The sequence below is a fragment of the Coccinella septempunctata genome, chromosome 1, assembly GCF_907165205.1.
Source record: "Coccinella septempunctata chromosome 1, icCocSept1.1, whole genome shotgun sequence".
NCBI lineage: Eukaryota > Metazoa > Arthropoda > Insecta > Coleoptera > Coccinellidae > Coccinella > Coccinella septempunctata.
In genome coordinates this window covers 59,859,993-59,883,575 of record NC_058189.1, presented here as the reverse complement: position 1 = coordinate 59,883,575, position 23,583 = coordinate 59,859,993, and the positions used below count along the sequence as shown (strand labels likewise).

Below are 23,583 nucleotides of genomic sequence, written 5' to 3'. Positions count from 1 at the left end.
GTAATATAGAAGATACAAACTATTTTCTGGCTAGGAATCACCCCTTAAATTTTTTCGCAACTATTCATTTACAACTTGTATAATCGCAATCCTGTGAAACACGCCAAATTTCAAACAACTCTATATCCTGGATATTAGTTAGTCCATAAAGTAAGGCTCTCATCATTCTTTCAAACAAATATTAGTATGAATTCCGACGATAAATAATAAAATATACATATATTTACTTCATTTTCACACAAGTACAACAGTCTATGCAAATCAGACAGAACAGAAGAAAGTTTTACAAACCCAGCCAATCAGCATCAGACGATAGTATCAGTACGATGTTTTCGCTTCTTTTTCTCGCATGAAATAGCCGAAATCAAGTACGCCCATGATTGGCCGTACATATCATTAAATCCCGAAGCAAACGAAATAAATATTTGCTCATAATGTGAACCCAGGCATTTTCTTTCCCAACTGGAAACTGTCTTTTCGTTTTCCATACTCAGAAGGTGAAATTCTCGACGAGTGACATTCAGACTTTTAGTGATAGTTCAGTTTTTGTTCGGTGAGGTGAGTTCTGAAAAATATTTTTAAAATTTTTAAGCGATTGCTCTTTTAAGTCTATTCGAAATTCTCGTTTTCTATTTATCCTAGAATTATGAAAAAAATTAAGGGGTACAGTCAGAAATCTTAGGGAATAGGGTGATACGAAAATATTCCGAAGAATATTTCTTGGGTAGTTTTTGACGCATTCATTCTTAAACTTGAAATGCAAATTGGCTGAAACCTTTTTCATGAAATGTTAGGCATTCAAAAAAATTTGGAAAAATATTCTACATCCAATAAAATACAACTGAGTCATATTTTGAAGTGAATCGGGAATTAAATAAAAAATCTTCGAAAAAAACTAAATTCAATGCTTAACTTTTCTATTCAATTTTTTTCTACGACCATTCGCGAGATGATAAATCTTTAGTGGTTAGTACAATGTTGATACCAGTTCATAACCCGATCAACGAAAATATGAGCTTAGGCTTTTTTAAAGAGAAGCATGTGCATGGGTATTAATATAATCGTGCTCATTTGATAATATAATTTGAACGACATTGATAGATGCTTGAGAACTTTTTCCATTGCGTTATTATTTGTCCAATATTCGATTATATTGGACTGTTTTATCCAAAAATTATATAAATTCACTTCTTTGGCTCAAAGTCTTCGTCTCGAGAAAAAAGAGGACACTAATGATAACATTTCACAAATAATTGTGAAAATAAAGTTGCAGAGTTCTAGAAACAGTCCAATTCCCAAGTACTCTGTTCCAATTCTTCGAAATGCTTCAAGATATGGCGAGCTATAAGGAGAGAGTATCTTCAGTATTTCGTTGAAAAAGGGTCAATTTTATTTTGAATTATATACTCAAGTTTTCACTCAGTCGAAGAAGTTGTCATGTACCCTTTAGGAAGGGGAGGTAGTTTTTCTTTTTATTTTTTTATTTATACATAAGAATACAAACAGGCGTACGCCCACTACAGTATTCACAACAAATAACAAACATTGTACCCAAAAAAAGCAGATGAAAAATAAAAAAAAGTTCACAAGAAATATCTACCGTTCAACAAGATTAACAGTATCTCATCAATATTGTCATAAATACCTATATTTTCTTAAAAAAAGCAAACAAAAAAACAAAAACCAAGAAACAAATTCTTTTTCTTTCTTTTCCCTTCTTTGAGATCAGGACAGCCAGTCCAAAAATCGCCCTCATCTTTCTTCTGATTTTAAATGGCAACTCTAACTTTTTGTGCCAGAAATTAGTAGACCTTATGTTGCTGAGGATGATTTGGTCATTTATGGGTTTCTTATCAACCATGTTCTTAAAAGGAATGACATGGACTTATTTAATTCGAATTTTCATTATGTACCTACGCCTCAGTAGTGATGTATTTGAGGTGCTTTCTTCATAGGGAAGTAATTCATGAATTATCTGAGATGAAAATCACAGAGACAAAAATAGATAGATATACGTAATTGATACGTTTTTCAGTCTTTCATCATTTATAACTCTACCAAAGGGGCATATAATCGATAATACATCTAGAACATCAAAAGAAGAAAATTTGAAATCAATCAGTTGAACCATTTCATTCCTCTAAGAAATGGTTGATAAAAACCCCATCAATAAGCAAATCACTCTTAAATATAAGGTCTATAAATTTGTATTTTTCAACGAAATATTAATTGGCGAATTAATTTATTTGGTGGGTGATGTTTCATTCACCCCGACCTTATTCAAAATTGTTGAATCGAGATTCAATTTTTTGTTGAAAATTTAAAGAATAAAAATTCACACTTTCGACATACCTATTATAATCACGTTATAAAGATAGTAGAATCCAAAAATGCGTTGTGTAAACAGGCTTCTATTATTTGAGATAAGGTAGTTGAAATTGAAATCCTCGGTGTAGGTAGGTAAGTTTTCAGAAAACTAGCGCCAGTAGTTTTCGATTTACGTCTTGAATTATTCAGGCTTTTTAGACGGATCTTATTTCACTTTGTTGTTGCCGGATTAAGCATGTGGGGGCCCCTAGGCAGTAGAATTTTCGGGGCCCGTTTTCAACCATTATAAGAATTTTTCATGTTGAACAAGGTTAACAATCTTGACACTGGAAAATTACCCAAGAGAAATAATAATAATAATCTCTTCAATAAAAACAAACTCAGCGACGTTCTTAACCATTGCAATACTCCGGATTGCAGATTTCAAAGACACAGAAGTTTCGCACCTTAGAACATGCCTTATTCTTGAAAAAAGCGAAGGAAAAGTAAAAATTGAAAAAAATTCACAAATTTTTTGAGAGGCGATAGAATATTCTGACTTCAGATTTGAGTTCAACTAGCTTCTGATTACTAGCTGATGACAAATTTTGGGAAATTTTTTTCTCGATGGATATTTGCAAACAATTTTTCAAAATTTCTTCGGTTTGCATAAATCTGACATACTTGCTGTTTTCAGATTTATAAGAATCCGAATTTGTGTTATCTATTACGGAAATTGTTGCACTCGAATCATTCCTGAGTTATAAACCAAAATGAGTTTTTTTTGAGGACACAAGAAATACTTTTTCCTTCACCATTTTTTCCGATTTGTCTTGGATAAAAATCAGGGGTACTACCCCTGGAAAAACAAAATTACCTTCAGAATAACTAGCTAAATCTGTGACAGTACACTTCTGTGGATATTTTGAAGAGTTGCATTCGATCAAGTATCCTATTTTTCGAATTTGACAGATATTATTTATTTTTGAACATCAAATTACTCGAAAACGTCGCATTATACGAAAAAATATGAAGAATACTTTTATTTTAAAAACGTAAGTGGGTTCTTTGAATTTTTGCTATTTTTCTGGTACGTAATGGTCATAATGAGAAAACTGGAAGACGTGGGTGCTAACCTGAAAATAAATTTTTTTATGGTTTTTCAACATTCTGTATTTTTTAAACCCAGCCGATTCGGAAAAAATGGTAAAGGAAAAAAGTGTTTCTTTTCACCTCAAGAATCAACTTTTAAAATATTTTTACATCCTGTATAAAATGGAAAGCCAAACGAATTAGTTTCTTGAATATTTTCGACAAATTCGTCGTATTTTTATTTCTTTCTCCATATATAGGAGGGGTTTTCATGTAAACCTTTGAAAGGTTCGTAATAAAACGGTGACAACGAAAAAGTTCTTCGAATATCGCTATAAAGATCAATGAAAACATAGGAAGACATTGCTGTGGTAATGTTACATGGCTGTATTATTCGTAATATCGTCATGTATACAACAAAAGTAACAAAAACTGCATTTATTGCAGATAAAACTCGAGTATTACTAGAATGTAAAAATTTTATTTGCTGTGTGTCGTCGATCTGCTGAATAAATAGTTGAAATCGTTCAATCGATTGGCAGCAGTCATTTTTTCCAATAATAACCTTCGAAATCGAGCATGAATTAATAATTATTTAGGACGGAAATTACTTTTCTTGAATGCAAAAATTTTTTCTGATGATATACGTAAAATATCGGAACTCAACTACATATTATTATTGACGGACAACACAAGGAATATTCTTCACAGGGACCGATTTTTTATCCCTCTCGAAAAATATTATTTCTGGCTTGTAGAATTTTTCCGATCTCGAAATATTTTTTTCCGGTTTTTTTTAGTTGAACTCCCTTCTCAGGTTTAAAGAATTCTGTTCCGAATAGATTCTGGATCTCGAAACATAATTATCTGGGGAATCCCATAATATGCTCTCTTGGGGTTCAACAATATTATTCATGGTGTTGGAAAAATTTCTTAGCATGACTCGATTTTTTTTGTTTGCTCCAGGCAAAACAATTTTTTTCAGTTAATTATCGACTACTGCACATAATAACCTGTCACCATTAGAATTTATATGCATGTTATGAAGATTGCTTCTTTTCATTCGTGAGATCTTTAAGACAATAGGTGCTAATATTTCATTCCAACCATTCGGTTTGTTAATTTTTTTAATTAATCAATTAGAATATGGTTCAAATAAAGATTATATCTTAAGGTCGATGAAACAATCCTTTACAACGGACATATCCTGACTGAACATTCAGAAACTGACCAAGTGTTAAATGGTGTCTGTTAGTGAATTTTTAGGACCCTCTATTGAAGGTAATGTAAGTGACTATTTCGTGAGAATCAATCTTATAGGTTCCTAAAATATTTTCATTATCGAGAAATTACTTGAACAAGATGATGAGATTCAAGACAAGTGAAATTTTCTGCGAATTTTACATTCCACGATGTACAGGGTGGGCAAATTTCGATGTTTTAGCACTACAGTTTTTAAACCAGACGAGATACACAAAATCTGATACCCCATTCTCGTTCTCTTTTTCTGGGAAACTAACAATAGTAGTAGTCATTTTTGGCCACTTTCTTTTGTTTTCGAGTTATAAGCAAAAAGTGGAAAAATGGCGATATCGAAATAAATTTATATCTCCGCTAATACTGATGATAGAGGTCTGAAATTGAAACAGTATACAGGCACTTTTTTACGTAGAATCCAGTGGCGTGCTGGCCTTTTTAGCAGGATTTTTAATTACGAAGCTATGACCCAAAGTTATGTTTTTTTAAATGGCAACACTAGTTTTCTGTGCAATTTTTTGAAAGCTTAATTTTTACTGATTTCAAAAATATATAACATCATATGGTTTGTATCAATATAAATAATAGAAAATGGTCAAAAACCTTTTTTCTCTATATTTCTATAGTTTCAACTTTTGATGAGCATAGAAAAATATAGTATCGTATGATTACCAATGTCTCTTTCTATAAGTCCTTTCATCATTATGAAAATTTATGAAATATATCTTGATTCAAATTTTGTGAAAACTGGTAAAAAGCATAGAAAGAATGACATTGCCGGAAGGAGACTGCTTTTGTTATAGCAAACTCTATTTTTCTGTGCTCGTCAAAAGTTGAAACCATAGAAATATTGAGAAAAAGTGTTTTTGACCATTTTCTATTATTTATATTGATACAAACCATATGATGCTATATATTTTTGAAATCAATAAAAATTAAGCTTTCAAAAAATTGCACAGAAAACTAGTGTTCCCATTTAAAAAAACATAACTTTGGGTCATAGCTTCGTAATTAAAAATCCTGCTAAAAAGACGAGCACGCCACTGGATTCTACGTAAAAAAGTGCCTGTATAATGTTTCAATTTCAGACCTCTATCATCAGTATTAGCGGAGATATAAATTTATTTCGATATCGCCATTTTTCCAACTTTTGCTTATAACTCGAAAACAAAAGAAAGTGGTCAAAAATCACTACTACTATTGTAAGTTTCTCAGAAAAAGAGAACGAGAATGGGGTATCAGATTTTGTCTTTCTCCTCTGGTTTGAAAGCTGTAGTGCTAAAACATCGAAATTTGCCCACCCTGTACAGTGTGTTTTACGTAAGCCATTGGATTTTGTGACTTATTCATTGAGCCAAACTGAAAAGTTGAAAGTCCGAATGTTGATTTTATTTCCTCAGCGCAATGTTGAATCAAAAGTATCGAAATAAATTTAGAATTATCTTTATGTTTATACATTCAAATTGAATTTTTGAAAATTTTCGAAATATATTGTGCAAAAAAAACCAATAATATTATAAAAAAGGTCTTTCCATGATAACTTTCCTTGATATTTTTTCCGATAGCATGTTTAGATTGCCCCTGAAAAAAAAACTATAGTTGATGGTTTGCTTTTCAAATTTCTTCAATGAATAAGTTAGAAAATTCAATGACCCGCATACGTAGAACACTCTGTAGCCTTCAACAAATGTCGCTCAGAATGCAAGGCGAAAAAAATATTGCCACACTTTAAGAAAGTATGTTATATTTCATGAAACAACATTTTGTGGCCAATTCAGACGATCCCATGAGTCATGGTCCATGGATATACAAAGGTTGTTGAGTTTGGTCATCGAGTATCGAGTAATACACAAATTTAATACTCTAGAAACTTTGTCAATAGAGATTTCCGTCTCAATGTCTTGCTCCAACACGTGTGTGGCTTAGTGAAAACAATTATTAGCGAATATAATTTCTTTGTATTCATTTTTATTTGATTGCGGATTAAAATATGGTATTTTCGGGAAATATTCCCAGAAAATGATTCATTAAGATTTCTTCCTCTACCAATAATGGTTTTCTGAGATTAAGTAACAAAAAAATACTATAAAAAACTAAATACTCATTTGATTCTCGAAGTACGATGAATGGATGATGAATAGACATTGTTCTCATCGCTGATTCTAGAAGTAGGTATGCAAATTGTATAATATTCGTTGAAACTCCTTTACCTGAATATGAAATAACTGAATAGTTTACTAGCTATATCGTACACCATTTCCAAATTGTTCAAAAATTAAATTGTCCGTATATCCGTCAAAGTCTACGAAAAAATTTGTTGTCCCTCAATTTTTTCAATTTTTAGAAAATCATCAAACCAATAATATTTTTGGTAATCTAAAATTCTCTAAGTATACTGCATTCACTTTTATTTCAGCACCCGGTTGGCCATGGAAATTTGACACATTCCACTCTCTATAGTACGAAAATGTGGTGTTATGATGCTTTGTCAAAACATTTTTGGGTTTTAATTTTAAATCAGCACTATGTTGTCCGTTCTAAGTAATTCTAACCCCAGGTTTCATAAAGCTTGATCATGGAATCAACGCTCGATTAACGAATAGACGTCAATTTGTTTTCAATCGATAATTCAGTCATGATCATTCAGAATATCATTCTCGCATCAAATTATGATGTTTATACGACCATTCAATTATTCTCAATTCCTACTTCTTCAATATATTCGGAAATAAAAAGGTTTCAGTGATTTCGTTTTATTAATCTAGTGACTGTCAAACCGTTGATCGGACAATCAAAGTTTTATGAAATCCGCTGTAAGTCTCAGTAATTACATGTTTTACCACAATGTCGAATCACTTCGAAAAATATGAAGTCGAAAATATGTGACGAACATAATTGATGTTTGTACAAACTTATTGAAGGCATACCAAATCTAGTTATTTGCATGGAAAATACAAGATATCAGTTTTTGAATATATTTATTTTTGCTATGGAAGAAAATTGATTTATTGACACATAATATGCAGTAGCTTGAGGAGAGTTAATGTTATCTTATTTGGCTGAAGGTTGAATAGGTTACGGTTACATCAGTTGTAGATTTCGAAAAAATCAATCCGAAGATGAAATGCATATTTTGCTGTGGTTGAAATGGGTATCTCTCGAAGGAATAAACGGCTAATTACAAGAATGTTAAATTCTTCAACAAAAATCATCTCGCATCGATGGAAGCCGAAAGAATTAAAGGAAGCCAAGAGGAACTTTTAATACTTTGATATAATAATAATAATAATTATATATTTATTGAACTTATTCTACGAAGACAATCGAAAATTCTGTAGTGCCTTTTCGCATTTGTTCACACCAAAATAGAATTCTCAAATGCCACCACTTTTTTGGGTCTCTCAATAGATGGAAATTCTTTGTCGTTCTCTTCATTCACAATCTTTCTGATTGTGGAAACATTTAGCTAAAATACGAGTCGTTTTGATTCAGATGAAACATTATATAAGTTCACTTACATTGAAGATGTTCGCTATCTGATATATTGTACATTTTAGAATATCAGGGTTACTATTTGAATGAGCGGACCTGAATTCTAAAAAGCACTTCCAGAAACCATGTCTTCTCTCTTTCTCACTAATATTACACCTCCTTCTGACTAGGTGTGGATAAACTACCCCTCCTCTACACTGGTGTAAATCCAATCAGCAAACGAATACTAAAATCTAGTGTAAATTACACCTAGTGTAGAAAAGTGCTACACTTCCTATGCAAACGAAAGGACCTAAAATCTTCAGAATATTATTTTATGGCCAACCGAATGCTAAAATAAAAGAGAATGAAGTATACCTACTTCTTTTTGGAACACAAGATCAATTATTTTGAAAATTGCCCACCATCTATTAATAAAGAGTAAATCTTTGTAAGTTTTTAATCTTTGGTCTTGATTCTTAGTGCCCATTCCCAATCTACGTAAGCCGTCAAGTTGTCATAAACGCAATGTACGTACTTTGCAATGCAAACGTAACTTTTCCTTACGAAATGTCAAAATTTCATGTACTGTCAAATATTATATCATGTTTAAACATGAATTAGGTATGAATTTTTGTGGATTCAAAACTTGAAGTGTGGTAAGAAAAGAAAATAACTGTTCAACTTCAAATAACCTAAAAATACGACCAGATTTTGAAAGTTACGTTCGAGTTGCAACGACTATAGTTTTTATAGTCGAGCCTCAAACTTTGTTTTTTGTTGCAGATGGCGCGGGCCTCATCGGAAAAAATGAACGGTTCACCCGAACCACCCCAGGTCCAAATCGCCATAACCGGACTATCCGGTCGTTTCCCGGAAAGCGACAACATCGAGGAATTCAAACAGCAGCTGCTCGACGGAATCGACATGATAACCAGCGACCCCAGAAGATGGCCCTCTGGTCTCCACGGCCTACCCGAGAGATTCGGCAAACTGAAGAACCTGACCCACTTCGACGCCCAACACTTCGGGGTGCACGCCAAGCAAGCCGAACAGATGGACCCGCAGGTCCGCCTGTTGCTCGAGGTCACTCACGAGGCAATCCTAGATGCCGGCTACAACCCCAACGAACTCAGAGGCACCAAATGTGGAGTCTTCATGGGCATCTGCGCCAGCGAATCGCTGGAATACTGGGAAAGGGACGCGGATGAGATCAACGGCTACGGTCTGACTGGATGTTCACGATCCATGTTCGCGAACCGGATATCGTACGCCTTCGACTTCAAAGGACCAAGTTTTACGGTCGACACTGCGTGCTCGAGCAGCCTTTACGCTTTCTCCCAAGCCATCAAAGCCATACAGTCTGGCGAGTGCGATTCTGCGATAGTTGGAGGTGCGAATTTGCTCTTGAAGCCTAACGCTTGTCTTCACTTTCTTCGTTTGGGAATGGTGAGCCCGGAAGGAGCCTGCAAATCGTTCGACAGCTCAGCCAACGGTTACGTCAGGGCTGAATCGGTAGCCGCTATACTGCTGCAGAAATCAGGCGTGGCTCGAAGAGTTTACGCTTCAGTCCTAGGCGCCAAGACCAACAGTGACGGTTACAAAGACTTGGGAATCACCTACCCATCCGGTGAGATCCAGCTAAGGTTGATCCAGGAGATTTACGCAGAAACCGGCGTAGATCCCACTCAGATTGATTATCTGGAAGCCCACGGTACAGGTACAAAAGTTGGCGATCCCCAAGAACTAAACGCAGTTGCAGAATTCTTCTGTAAGAACCGAAACGATCCTTTAATGATCGGTTCCGTGAAGAGCAATATGGGTCATTCAGAAGGCGCTTCTGGCGTTTGCTCCATCGCCAAGGTAGTCATAGCCATGGAAACGGGGATCATACCCAAAAATCTGCATTTTAAGAACCCAAATCCAGAGATACCTTCTTTATCTGACGGTCGACTGAAGGTGGTCACAGAGAATATTCCGTGGAGAGGTGGCACTGTTGGTATCAACTCCTTCGGTTTTGGAGGAGCTAATGCCCATGTGATTCTCCGTTCCAACGTCAAACCCAAAATAACACCAAAATCCATAAATATTCCTCGACTTATTGGAGTTTCAGGAAGAACAGAAGAGGCAGTGAAAGAACTCCTGGATGTATCCATAAAAAACAAAGATGACTCTGAATTCCTATCGCTTTTAGACCAAATTCACAGCTCTCACATACCGGGACACAAATTTAGAGGATACGCCCTTCTGGAAGGTTCATTCCCTAGTGAAATACATCCAGTAGCTTCAGATAGAAGACCAATTTGGTACGTTTATCCAGGAATGGGAACCCAGTGGCCTGCGATGGGTAGGGACTTCATGAAGGTTGGACCATTCAGAAGGTCCATCCAGAAAACTGCAGCGGTTTTGAAGCCTCACGGGATAGATTTAGAAGATTTGATCGTAAACGGGAACGAAGAAACTTTCGAAAACGTTGTGAATGCTTATGTTGCCATAACTGCGATACAGATAGCTTTAACTGATATGCTCAGATTGTTGGGAATTGAACCTGAAGGTGTTATTGGTCATTCGTTCGGAGAAGTAGGTGAGTCTGATTAGATTTCTACAGTTTGAAAATGATTTGTTGAATAGAGTATACCATGATGAGTGCTCAAATTGATTTTATAGGGAGGAAGCAGATTCTTTCAAGATCCTGCGTATAAAACTGTCAAATGATTTATATTTAAACACGCTTATATTATCTTAATCTGTTAATGGTATCGATCTATCCAGTTATCCAGCAACACCCTTCGAAGTTACAGCGTTTATTCAAAGATATCCTGTATAAATTTGAATATCAGGATGTTTATTTGTGTGTTTGGACTATTTATAACTACTATTTGAAACAACGGATTCTCTTAATTTTTTGAGAATAGGAAGAAAAGGGATGAGAGAAGTTTTCGGAGTAATTTTCTTCCCCCTGTATCATCTGCAAGGTATGGGGGAATAGGAAATTGCAATTCTCCAAATTATAAAGTTTGTTTTGCTTTTCAATTGAAATTTCAACCCAATTTTCGACTCTCTTCAACTCTGAATATCGAATTGATCAAATTTGGTGGATTGAATATTATTTTGACCTTCTAAATACTCACCCCTGACCCCTGGCTGAAACGTGAGTTTCACCCATTATGATTATTATATATTTTGGGAAAAACAAGAAAACAAAGATACCAATGTGGGGATTTATAAAAACTCTGACATTTTAGTCAGTATTACTTTTGAAAAATGATTAGGATTTATCTGAAAGCTTGATCTATCAGTATATTTACAATATTGCTGTTGCATAGTTTACTTTTATCTGCAAACAATGGCTCTCCTGGATTTGTTGGATGTTAGGAAATGCATCTTGTCACCAAAAAATATTTTTGAAATGTTTACATGTAGGTGTGAATATTTTAAATGATTGTTCGGAAAATTTAGATCGGGTATGAATGAAATAGTCGGTAGTTTAGCATAATCAAGAAGTGAACCGGATTCATTTATGTTTGTCAGCCTTTTTTGCAATTTCGTTTATTTTCTGGGAAGTGAATTAATTTTACGATGGTCAAAGGTCGACCGCCTTGGGAATCTCTAAAGCTTCCTGACTCACGCCAGTGCTTTTCATGATTTTTTCCCAATTTCACAACAACGAAAAGTAATAAGCATCATCCGATATAGTTTCGAATAAATTAAACAGTTCTTAGAAAGCATCCGAATATTTAAATATTCCCACGATTATTATAGGTACTCTTGAGAATGCACAGCACACTCCAGCATGAACATTCTCTCTCAATGCCAAGATCATTACTCACTCCGATAAAATAATTAATTTTTTATATTTCGTGTAAAATCTTGATATAAACATTCGAATGTTAATTTACCTCCTAATACTCGGAAATATCATGTTTTTTATAGGTTGGTTTGGGTTTTTCTCCACTTTTTATGGTTTAAATATTGTACACAATTTTGTTTGATACTGGTTGAATTGAATAGGATGTTTTGAAGAGTTGCAAGTCTGGAGGGTTAAGTTAAGTTGAGGTATCACAGTAACATAGTATGTTTTGAGGATATTGATTTACTTCACCTATCGATTTCGGTTCATAAAATACCTACTTATTTTCATTGAAGTTTATTTAACACATATCATACATTACACCCTGTACTGTAATTTTCTATAAAAATCTTCAACACCTTTTTGAGCGGAAGTTTATTGGACTGATACTCTACCATAAAAACATAAAATTGTGGCAGAGGTCTTATTGCCAATAAACATCCGCTCACTCTACAGGTGGGTCTTTGACTCGTACAAATATTTCAACTGTAGTTCCTGAGGTCAAAAGAAACACTTTTTTCCTATACCATTTTTTCAGATTCGGTCCTGATTAAAAGATATAGCCAATTTAATTTTTCATAATGAGCTGTGCCATCCCTGGAAAAACAGAATTACTTTCAGAATAACTAAATCTATGACATTACACATCTGTGGACCCTTTAAAAAGAGGTTTTTAATTTTTTATTTTTGAATATCAGATTGCTAGAAAACGGCGCGTTATACGGGAAAACATGAAGAATACTTTTATTATTACAAAACGTTAAAATATTCATCAGACAGCGTCCAACATAGTTTCAGGAATTGGGTTCGTTGAATTTTTGGTATTTTCATGGTACGTAACGGACGGTCATAATGAGAAAACTGGAACACGTGAGTGATATCTTGTGTTCGAAAAAGATTCGTCAAATGAATGAAAACCTATATTCCGAAATTCATTTCATTTGATAAAACCTTTCGTGAGATGGAGCTGAAAATATCTTGTTTTATGGTTTATAAACAGCCTGTATCTTTCAAACCAACCGGATTCGAAAAAAATAGTAAAGGAGAAAAGTGTTTCCTCTGACCTCAAGATTCTACTGTTAAAATATTTGTACGAGCCAAAGACTCACCCTGTATAACAATTTCTTTGTTTCAATTTTATTGTATTCATGATAGCTGATGAAAATACATAATTAAACTTAAAACTGAATTTCCTGATTTCCAATAAGAAGCGCAATTTAAGCACGACACGTGTTTCGCTATTACAATATCATCTTCAGGTATACTGCAGTATACCACATGAAGATACCATTTTAATAGCGGAACACGTAAAGTGGTTGAAGAACTATTGCTAGTGAAAATCAGGTCATTCATTTTTCAGTTCGATTCCTTTTTTTGGCACTCATAACCATTCGATAGTAAAAACTGTTGTGAATTTGGATGAAATTTTCAGGTTGCGCATACGCAGATGGGTGCTTAACGGCGGAACAGGCTATACTTTGTACGTTGGAAAGAGGTTTAGCAATCACCAGAAGCAATTGCCCGCCTGGATCTATGGCTTCGGTTGGCCTCACTTGGAAAGAAGCCAAAGAAAGATGTCCCCCCTTAGTCTACCCCGCATGCCACAATAGTGAAAATAACGTGACAATTTCAGGAGACCGAAAAGAACTAAGCAAATTCATAATGACCTTGGCTTCAGAAGATGTGTTCGCGAGAGAAGTGAAAAGTGCTGGATTCGCATTCCACTGCAGGCACATCTCCAAAGCTGCACCCCTGCTTCAAAAATCCCTCGAGAACGTAATACCAAATCCAAAAACACGTTCTGCCCGTTGGGTGTCTACCTCAGTACCTGAATCGTCCTGGAACAAACCCTCAGCCAACCTCTGTTCACCTGAGTACTTCGTCAATAACTTACTAAGCCCTGTCTTGTTTAGAGAAGCAACGAACCATATCCCAAAAAATGCGTTAATAGTTGAAATTGCACCCACAGCCCTATTCCAGAGCTTACTCAAGAGATCAGTTGGTGGTGAATGCTCAACTGTCAGTCTATCGAAAAGGGGTCAAAGTGATAACGTTAGTTTCTTCATGTCAGCTATTGGGAAGATGTACGCGGCTGGTGCCCAACCATGCCTGAGCGGTCTGTATGGAAAGCCCAGTTTTCCAGTAGGAAGAGGAACAGGCATGATCTCTCCCCATGTAAAGTGGGACCATAGTACCGAATGGGCAGTAGCTTCTTTCGTCGATGAGACACAACAATCTGGCGAGTGCCTTGTTGAAGTAGATATGACAAAAGAGGAAAACAAATATTTGTTGGACCACAAAATAGACGGGCGAGTTTTATATCCAGGAGCTGGATATTTGGTGTGTATTATTTCGACAAAACTTTTTTCAAAAGAATAATAGACTGCATTCTGTTAATATTCAATTTTCAAGTCAATAGGGTTTTTATTGTACACCATTAGTTTCTTCCATATGGGACCATTCGAAATTCTTTCTCTTCCTCAGGCATCCCACTGCATTGGAGTGTCTGAACTTTTTGTTAGATATGTTACATATCAGTAGATCAACGAAATATGCAATCATTTCTTTCGTTCATTTTCAGATCCTTATTTGGAAGACCTTCGCCAAACTCAAAAACCAAGACTTCGAGAAAATGCCAGTCGTACTGGAAGACATTCACCTACACAGAGCCACTATCCTATCGAAAGAAGAAACTGTGAAATTCTTCATTAACATATTAATGGGAACGGGTGCATTTGAGCTTCGGGAAGGCGGTTCCCTAGTGGTATCTGGTAAAATAAGAGTTCCTGAGGATATAAATAAAGAAACTGTGGAAATGTCGAAGTTTGAGTCGCCTGCCAAGGATGACCATTTACCCTTATCGAAAGAAGATATTTACAAGGATTTGCTACTAAGAGGATACGAATACTCTGATTCCTTCAAAGGCATAGTGAAATCTGATAATATAGGCCATCAAGGCGACATACTTTGGAATAATAATTGGATATGTTTCGTAGATTTCGTTCTACAATTCACAGTAATCTCTAAGAACACCCAAGATTTAGTGATACCAACCAAATTACAGAAACTAATAATAGATCCAATAGTACAGAAAGAAGCTTTGTGGAAGAACTCTGGGGTTCTTCCTGTGGAATTCAACAGAGATTTGGGAATAATAAAATGTGGAGGTGTTGAAGGAAGAGGTCTGAAAGCTTCTCTGGCCCCTAAGAGGTTAAACCACAGGCATCCAAAACTGGAGAAATATAAGTTTATCCCTTACCATCTAACAGAAAATCATGGAAGAGCTACAAACTTGAGCAAAACCGAATTACTGACAATCCTTTCGCAAATCGTACTTGAGAATAGTTCCAGTGGTACGAAGCTGAAAATGAACGAGGTTATTCTTAAGGGCCCAGTAGAATCTTCTTTGTCTCCACTTCTGAAAAAAATTCTTGAAAGTGAACCTTCGGTTTCTGTGGACTCAACTGTGGTGACATTCCAACCTGTTGACACGACGTTGTTGAATGAATGTGGGATAAAGCATTCTCAAGCTTTGAACGAGAATGTAGATTTTTCAGTGTGCCATGATTTACTCACCTCGAATGATATTGAAACCTTCAAAACCATTGTTAATGCAATTAGGAAAAAGGGGTTTATTCTACTTGAGGAATCTAAAACCACCCCTGCTCACCTAGATTTCACCACCATCGGTCTTCAAATGATCAGCAGTATAAAGACATCGAAAAACAACTATTTCCTCCTAAGAAAACAACCTCATGAACATTCAAACAGCGTTATGATCAAAATATCCAATGCTGATTTCTCATGGGTGGAACCCTTGAAAAAAGCTGTGATGGAAAGCGATGCGAAAGGAAACAAAGTATACCTTTACTCGGAGGAAAAACTGAATGGGGTTATGGGAATGGTTAATGCTTTGAGAAAAGAGACTGGTGGATCAAATTTGAGGTGCATTTTCATCCAGGACCAAACTTCGAAGCCCTTTTCCATTGACAATTGTTCAGACCAGCTGAAAGGAGATTTAGTTCATAATATTTTTAAGGAAGGAGTGTGGGGGTGCTATAGACATTTGATGCTGGAAAACATCGAGGAGTCCAACAGAAAATTGGTGCCTCATGCCATCATTAACACACTTACCAGAGGAGACTTGTCCAGTTTGAGATGGATTGAGAGTCCTCTATCCAAGTAAGGACCATTCAGTTCTTTTCATAATTTATTGTCAACTGTAACTAGGTTTTACTTTACTAGCAGTGTACTTTTTTACCATCTGTATATGAATCTCAGTAATTTTTTTCCTGATTCAACCCACTTCAATGTTTTCTTTTTCAGTAATCATAAGGGTATTGAACTCTGCAACGTCTACTATGCCTCATTGAATTTCCGCGACATCATGCTTGCAACAGGTAGGCTGCCTCCTGACGCCCTACCTGGTAAGTTAGCTGGTAAGGATAACATACTAGGATTGGAATTCGCTGGTAGAGATTCCAATGGGGATCGTTTGATGGGTCTGGTAGAATCGAGAAGTTTGGCAACGACTGTTATGCTTGACAACCAGTTCTACTGGAAGGTGCCCGAAAAATGGAGCTTGGAGGAGGCAGCAACGATTCCAGTGGCGTACTGTACTGTGAGTTGAGATTCGTAACAAAGAACTTGATATTAGAAAAGCAATAATATACCTGGTGCTCTTCAAATATGAAGTAACTGCTTGAATTTATCGATGAGTCTAAATGAGGCCAATTTACATCATATGTACTGAGATAACACTACACCAAAAGATGGTACAAATGTGAACATGCGAGACCAGTGACTCATTTGTTTTGTTATTTGTTGTTGTCCCTTTTGTTCAATTTTTTGAGGGTAAAATCATGTCCTGCAGTACTTCAAATTTTAATCATTTGGCACCTCCTAGAAATTGGTTCCAGGTTTCCTTGAAATTTTCATCCACTGTTCTTGTTGTAACTATGTCATTTATCATTATTGTCAGAAAGGTTCGAAACATGTAGTATGTATCATACAAAAAGAAAAAGAAGGAATACTGTATAGTATACAGTACTCCAAGCGCCTAACCGGACGCATCGGAAGAATGAAATATTAATGGAAACAACAATTCCGAATCCGAAGGAATTGTCGTTCCAATAATGTGAGTTAGTCATGAACTATCATAAGAAGTCCCAGAGAAGTCGAAAAATTCAAGTGCAACTGTAGACCGGTTTCGGGATCATTTTCCCTCGTCAGTACAGTATAGCACTGAATCTCTCGAGTGGAGGATGGTGGTCTTATGCGATCTTGGGACGTCGCTTTGAGATATCTCATCACGATACGCCACCTGTCTCGCAAAGACTGAACCAAACCTCACTTTCTCTGCAGACTCCTACAACAGTTCATGGCTCCCAAGTTCAACTACTTCTCGCAGTCATCGAATGTGCAAACATTCATCAAGGACCACGGGCGAATTGAGGGGGTTGGAGCCAACCCCACAGATTACAGAGTAGTGGCCAACCCCCTCAATTCGCCCGTGGTCCTTGATGAATGTTTGTACATTCGATGACTGCGGGAAGTAGTTGAACTTGGGAACCATGAACTGTTGTAGGAGTCTGCAGAGAAAGTGAGGTTTGGTTCAGTCTTTGCGAGACAGGTGGCGTATCGTGATGAGAATATCTCAAAGCGACGTCCCAAGATCGCATAAGACCACCATCTTCCGATCGAGAGATTCAGTGCTATACTGTACTGACGAGGGAAAATGATCCCGAAACCGGTCTACAGTTGCACTTGAATTTTTGTTGTTTCCATTAATATTTCAAGTAGTATGTAGTTAGGGAGCCGAAGACGGAAATTCGGGATTTACTCGAGCGTGTCAGATTAATGTAAGGGGACATACCTTGGACCCTGTAGAGTACCTCTACCAAAAATTAGACCTGTATATAGGGGGAATAGTCTAGCACAGCCTGTCAGAATAGTAAAAAAAAAACGATCATTGCACATACTCGAGCGTGTCAGATCAAGATATATTTGGTAAATTACATGTTGAAAAGTATATATTCTCTTAATCTGACATTTTAAGCGTGTCGAAAATGTGTGGGAGGGCGCCAAAGTTGCAAAAAAAAACGTCACGTGTACATTCTCGAGCCTGGTGGCGTTTTTTCTTATTTTGAAGCTAATGATTCAAGAATAACGGAAAAAATATAATCTGACAGTTTAAGAAAGCCGAAACAATAAAAATTTGCCATAAAGGTCACAAAAATCAGTTTTTTTGAATTATCTCCTTCCCTGGGCTTCAAATCTTTTTCGCATTCATCTTGAAAGTTGTAAAGCATAACATTTCCACAAATTTTGTCCTAAGCAATTTTTTCTACGTTCAAACGTTTTTGAGATATATGGCGATTAATGCGAGGTGTTTAGCGATACATGCTGAAGCGAAAATTCACTCGTTGGAGAATAGTACATTCTAAGGTACAGTCACAGACAACACTAAAATTTTCGTAACTAATTTCGAAATTGTCTTCATAGAAATACCTTGTCATTTTGACAATTGGATGAATGTAGATTAGACCGGGATTCTACATTGACCTTGCCCTTTCGCATGTGTGGCTAAGCTCCTTGCCCTTATCGCCCTCTAACACGAGAACGGTTAGGAGTATGTAAAATTGCTTCAGACAAAAGTTGTGTAGAAATGTATCATCTACAACTTTCATAATGAATACAAAAACGATTAGAGGTACAGGCAGGAAAATATTTGAAAAAAAAAAGAATATTTGTCATTTTCAAAGTGTCAGATTAAGAAGACCTCCCCTGGTCAACACGTTTACGACACAGAGATTAACCATCTGTATGAAAATCTGACACGCTCGAGTATGTACAAGTAACGATTTTTTTTTACATTTTCAAAGGACCGCTGTGACCTTGCGTCACGTCCAAATTGTCAGTCCCTTGAAAAGTAGCTTCCTTTGGGTGCAATTAACATATCCTCCAAAAATCTGACCCGCTGGAAACTTTTTTTTTACCATTACATCATAGAACCTTTTTTTCTTTCTACCATCTGATCTTCAAAATCCACTAGGTCTCCACGACGCTCGAGTAAATCCCGATTTAGCATCGTCGGCTCCCCAACTAATGCAGAATCGCATAATCAGAAAAGCCAATATCAGCTCATTTTGCACAATTTATGGAAATTATTCAACTCAGATGGATCATTGTTTTCAGGCCTACTACTCACTAATACAAAGAGGAAATCTACAACCAGGTGAATCTGTATTGATTCATGCAGGAAGTGGAGGAGTTGGCATTGCTTCAATCTCACTTGCTCTTCATATGGGATGTCAAGTGTTCACCACCGTTGGCAGCAGACCCAAACGCGAATTTCTCAAAAAAACATTCCCAGAATTATCGGACAAAAACATAGGCTACTCGAGGGACACTTCCTTCGAACAGTTCATACTGTCTGAAACACGCGGTAGAGGTGTTGATGTTGTTCTGAACTCATTGGCAGCAGACCAGCTCTACGCTTCCGTACGATGCTTGGCAAACAACGGTAGATTCTTGGAGATAGGGAAAGTGGACCTTTCCAACGATTCTCCGCTAGGCATGAACGTGTTCCTTAAGAATATATCATTCCATGGAATTCTAGTCGATGCCCTTCACGACCCTGCAATGGCTAAAGTCCAAACCGAATTGGTGAAGTTGGTCAGTGAAGGAATTGATAATGGGGCAGTAAGACCTCTACCAGCAACGGTGTTCAGCGAAGGCCAAGTAGAAGAAGCCTTCAGATACATGGCAACAGGTCAACACATTGGAAAAGTAGTTATCAAAATCCGCGACGAGGAACCACAAACTCGCGTCAAACCGATACCAAAACTGGTATCGGCCATTCCACGAGCTTACATGAACCCCGAAAAAATTTACATTCTTGTTGGTGGACTAGGAGGTTTAGGATTAGAACTAACTAACTGGTTGGTGAATAGGGGGGCTACAAAAGTCCTGTTATCCTCAAGATTTGGAATCAAAACGGGATACCAATCTCTCTGCGTGAGGAAATGGAGGGAGAAGGGGGTAACAGTTATCATTTCAACCGAGGATGTCACAACTGAGACTGGTGTCAGGCGTTTGATCCAACATGCAAAAACCCATGGTCCTGTTGGAGGTATATTCAATTTGGCAGCAGTATTGAGGGATAAAACCTTGAAAAACCAGACCGAAGAGACCTTCAGTATCTGCTGTCTTCCCAAAGTAACAGTCACAATGCATCTTGATAAGGTTTCGCGAGAAACCACAAAGGATTTGGATTATTTTGTGATCTTCTCCTCAGTGACGTGCGGCAGGGGTAATATTGGTCAATCAAACTATGCCTTCGCCAACTCTGTGATGGAACGAATCTGCGAAGATCGTCGAGAAGCAGGCCTGCCAGGATTGGCCATACAATGGGGAGCTGTTGGTGATGTTGGTCTAGCTATGGAATTGCTAGGTACGAACGATATGGAACTGGCGGGTACTTTACCTCAACGAATATCATCTTGTTTGAACACACTGGATGTTTTCCTGGAACAGAGCAACCCCATCGTTTCAAGTTTGGTTCTGGCGGACAATCAAGCCTCCGTAAACGCCAAGAATAAAGTCGATTTGATCGATACCATCGCTAACATCCTTGGACTGAAAGATAAGAACAATTGGCCGAAGAACTCAACGCTTTCTGAGCTCGGAATGGATTCGCTGATGACAGCTGAGATAAAGCACACCCTGGAGCGTAATTTCGATATCATCTTGAATTCTGCCGAAATCAGAGCATTGACTCTAGATAAATTAACGACGTATGAGTCAAACTTAAGATCTACTGACGATTCTACGCTCAAGTCGTCCAATAAGGAAAATCAACAATTGGTTGTTCGAAACATAGAAGTGATGCCTAAAAGAACTTTAGTAAAGATGTCAAAGGAAGACGTTAGTTGCAGCAAATCCCCATTGTTCATCATACATCCCATCGAAGGAAAAGTAGATGCGTTAGCTGGAATGGCCAGAAGGATAAAAGCTCCTGTTTATGGTCTACAATGTACAGCGGATGCCCCATTAGAAGATATCGAGACATTGGCCAAATTTTACTTGGAACATGTCAAAACGGTGCAACCCCATGGTCCTTACACGATAGTGGGTTACTCGTTTGGAGCCTGTGTTGCTTTCGAAATGGGTCTTCAGCTCGAGAAAGAAGGACAAGAGGTCAAACTCTGGTTTATTGATGGCTCACCATCTTATGTGTCTGTTCACTTGGTGAGAGAAAGAGCAAATAAATCGATAGAGGCTAATACGGACGAGGAGCAGAGTGAAGCTTTGGTTTTCTTCATGACACAATTCAGGGATGTAGATGAGGAAAAGGTAGGGAGATAGAGATGGATATGTTTAGTTCAAATTAAGATTTCAGAGCATGTGTAATTGAAATAAAAGAAACTTCTTCAAGGCTGCCCTCTCTGGGTAGTCATAATTTTGAGTAAAACCACTTATGTTTTCATTCTTTTAGAAAAACGTTTACTTGCTCTCATTATATCTAGATATCTTTCAGATAGTTGCTGAACTCATGGAGTTACCCTCATGGCAAGAGAGACTGTCTTCAAGTATGAAGACCTTATCTGCAATGACTTCACTTCCAGCAAGTGAACTTGCGTTAGCTGCTTCGAGTTTCTTCCATAAAATTCAAGCTGCCGATAAATACAAGCCATCCACAAAAATCCGAGGAGAAGTTTGCTTGTTAAAAGCTACGGACAATGATCTGAAGTTGGACAGGGACTATGGGTTATCAGAGGTGACAATCATTGATCCAGTTTTTTTTTTGTATCACTGCTAACTTCTTTTGTAGATTTGTCAACAAATGGTGAAAATATATACCCTGGAAGGGAACCATACGTCCATCTTGACTGGAAGCACAGCGGAGAAGCTTGCCAATATACTGCAACCGAAGTAGTAGCTGATATCAGAAAGAAGAGAAGGGATTTTTCCTTGAATCGAAGGACCATTAATTTTTTCTGGATTTTTTATTTATTTATTATCATTTCTGTTTTGGATAATCGACTGATAGAAACGGGTTCCAGAGCGGAGAACAGAAAACTCTCATTCATCTTTACAGTTTTAGACTATCTGTTCATAAGAAAGATATCCGACGATGTGATGGTCTGAAAATGACCCTATTGATCGAATTGGTCTTAATAATTGACCAATGAGTATCATTTTGGATCATCATATCTATGAAAAAAATGCATAAGACCATTAGATATTATTTATTTGAATCCAAAATATCCGACATCTTTCTCTTGGTGAATATTAGATCGAGATACCTTGATGACATTCATTGTTCATAATGAATTTATACCGATATATCGATAATTTTTATTATTAATGATTATTGAAATATTTGAGTTAAAAATTTCCTATCGGATATTGTGTTAATTGTTCTCGCATTGAATAATGTACAACATGAATAAAGGAATTGCCCGACTTTTTGTTAATGTCATTATCTCAGAATAAAGTGTATATAAGGACCTTTTTTGTATCAACACCACCTACAACAATTTCTATCTCGATTTTTGCCCTCAACAGATATTATATCCTATTCAAATTAGCTACACCATTTGTCTTAGTTTTCGATAGAAAAATATTCTCCAAACGTTTCGCAGTGATTTCGGAATTTTTTTCAAGTGGCAACTTAAGAAATTCTTGAATAAGTTCAGATAGGAATTGAAGAATGCATATTATTAATTTCATGAACGCATCTGAACTAGCAGTCGAACGGAATTGCAGAGTTTTCAACCTATTCAATTGGAATCTCTTCATATTATGTTCCTGACATTGAGGGAGTTTCTATGCTGTTTACATTAATGTAAGAGCTGAATTGTTATTTATTGGGGTTATTCCTGCTCGTGACAAGTCCACCCACATCATTTGAGTGCGTGAAATCTGAACTGATTATGATAGATTCATCGTTATAAACCTGTGATTGAAGTCTGTCGCGCAGATGGTTTTTATTTTCATTAATGAAACTTCTGGTTCAATTCTCGATGAGAAATTATAATGCCCTTGAAATCTTCAATGTGTGTCTTTTGGAGCAAAGATTCAGAAAAGAATTGAAGTCCAACGGTTTGCCGGAAACTACTTGACATTTGAGATAAATAAAGGAGAAAAATTTATGGTGGTGTTCTGCTTTCATCTGTAAGCCAATCTGTAACTTTTCATAAGCTTACAGGAAAATTGCAATTCTTGACGTTTTTATTGATATGTATAGATTTCAGGAATCCGTAACTATTTACGATAAGTAGTTCGAAAATAACACTGTAAAGAAGATACTTAAAGGAACATTTCCAGAATTGCATTATTTACGAATCTGTGAATCGGACACTGACAGATCTATCGTACGCTACAGATTTGTAACTTACAGATGAAAAGCAGAATACAACCATTAGTTCAGTAACTGGAGAAATTCACTTCGAAAAAGATCAAATTTTCCTTAGATAAAATAGGGTACTCTAACGATTTGTCAAAATCAGCTGACCCTTCATTGCCGTGGGGCACACAAAGCTTTTTATTATCAGTGTAAAGAGGCATTTCTTAGAAAGTTATAGTCTAATCACTCTAAT

General features: G+C 36.6%; 1 protein-coding gene across 1 annotated transcript; it reads left to right on the top strand.

Moving 5' to 3' along the window:
* The first annotated feature begins 477 nt into the window (after window positions 1–477).
* Window positions 478–22,278, top strand: LOC123308581 (fatty acid synthase-like). Its single transcript, XM_044891311.1, has 8 exons — window positions 478–558; window positions 8,914–10,711; window positions 13,410–14,317; window positions 14,559–16,159; window positions 16,304–16,598; window positions 19,175–21,334; window positions 21,519–21,758; window positions 21,813–22,278. Exons 2-8 carry the CDS (start codon window positions 8,914–8,916, stop codon window positions 21,915–21,917), a joined length of 7,107 nt encoding a protein of 2,368 aa, XP_044747246.1. The 5' UTR covers window positions 478–558; the 3' UTR covers window positions 21,918–22,278.
* Window positions 22,279–23,583: the final 1,305 nt, after the last annotated feature.

Excerpts from the sequence above, each read along its gene's own strand:
- LOC123308581 (XM_044891311.1), top strand. The coding sequence starts at position 8,914 with ATGGCGCGGGCCTCATCGGAAAAAATGAACGGTTCACCCGAACCACCC. Across the intron at positions 16,599-19,174 it reads TTCCAGTGGCGTACTGTACT|GCCTACTACTCACTAATACA; the intron begins GTGAGTTGAGAT and ends CATTGTTTTCAG. Across the intron at positions 21,335-21,518 it reads GGGATGTAGATGAGGAAAAG|ATAGTTGCTGAACTCATGGA; the intron begins GTAGGGAGATAG and ends GATATCTTTCAG.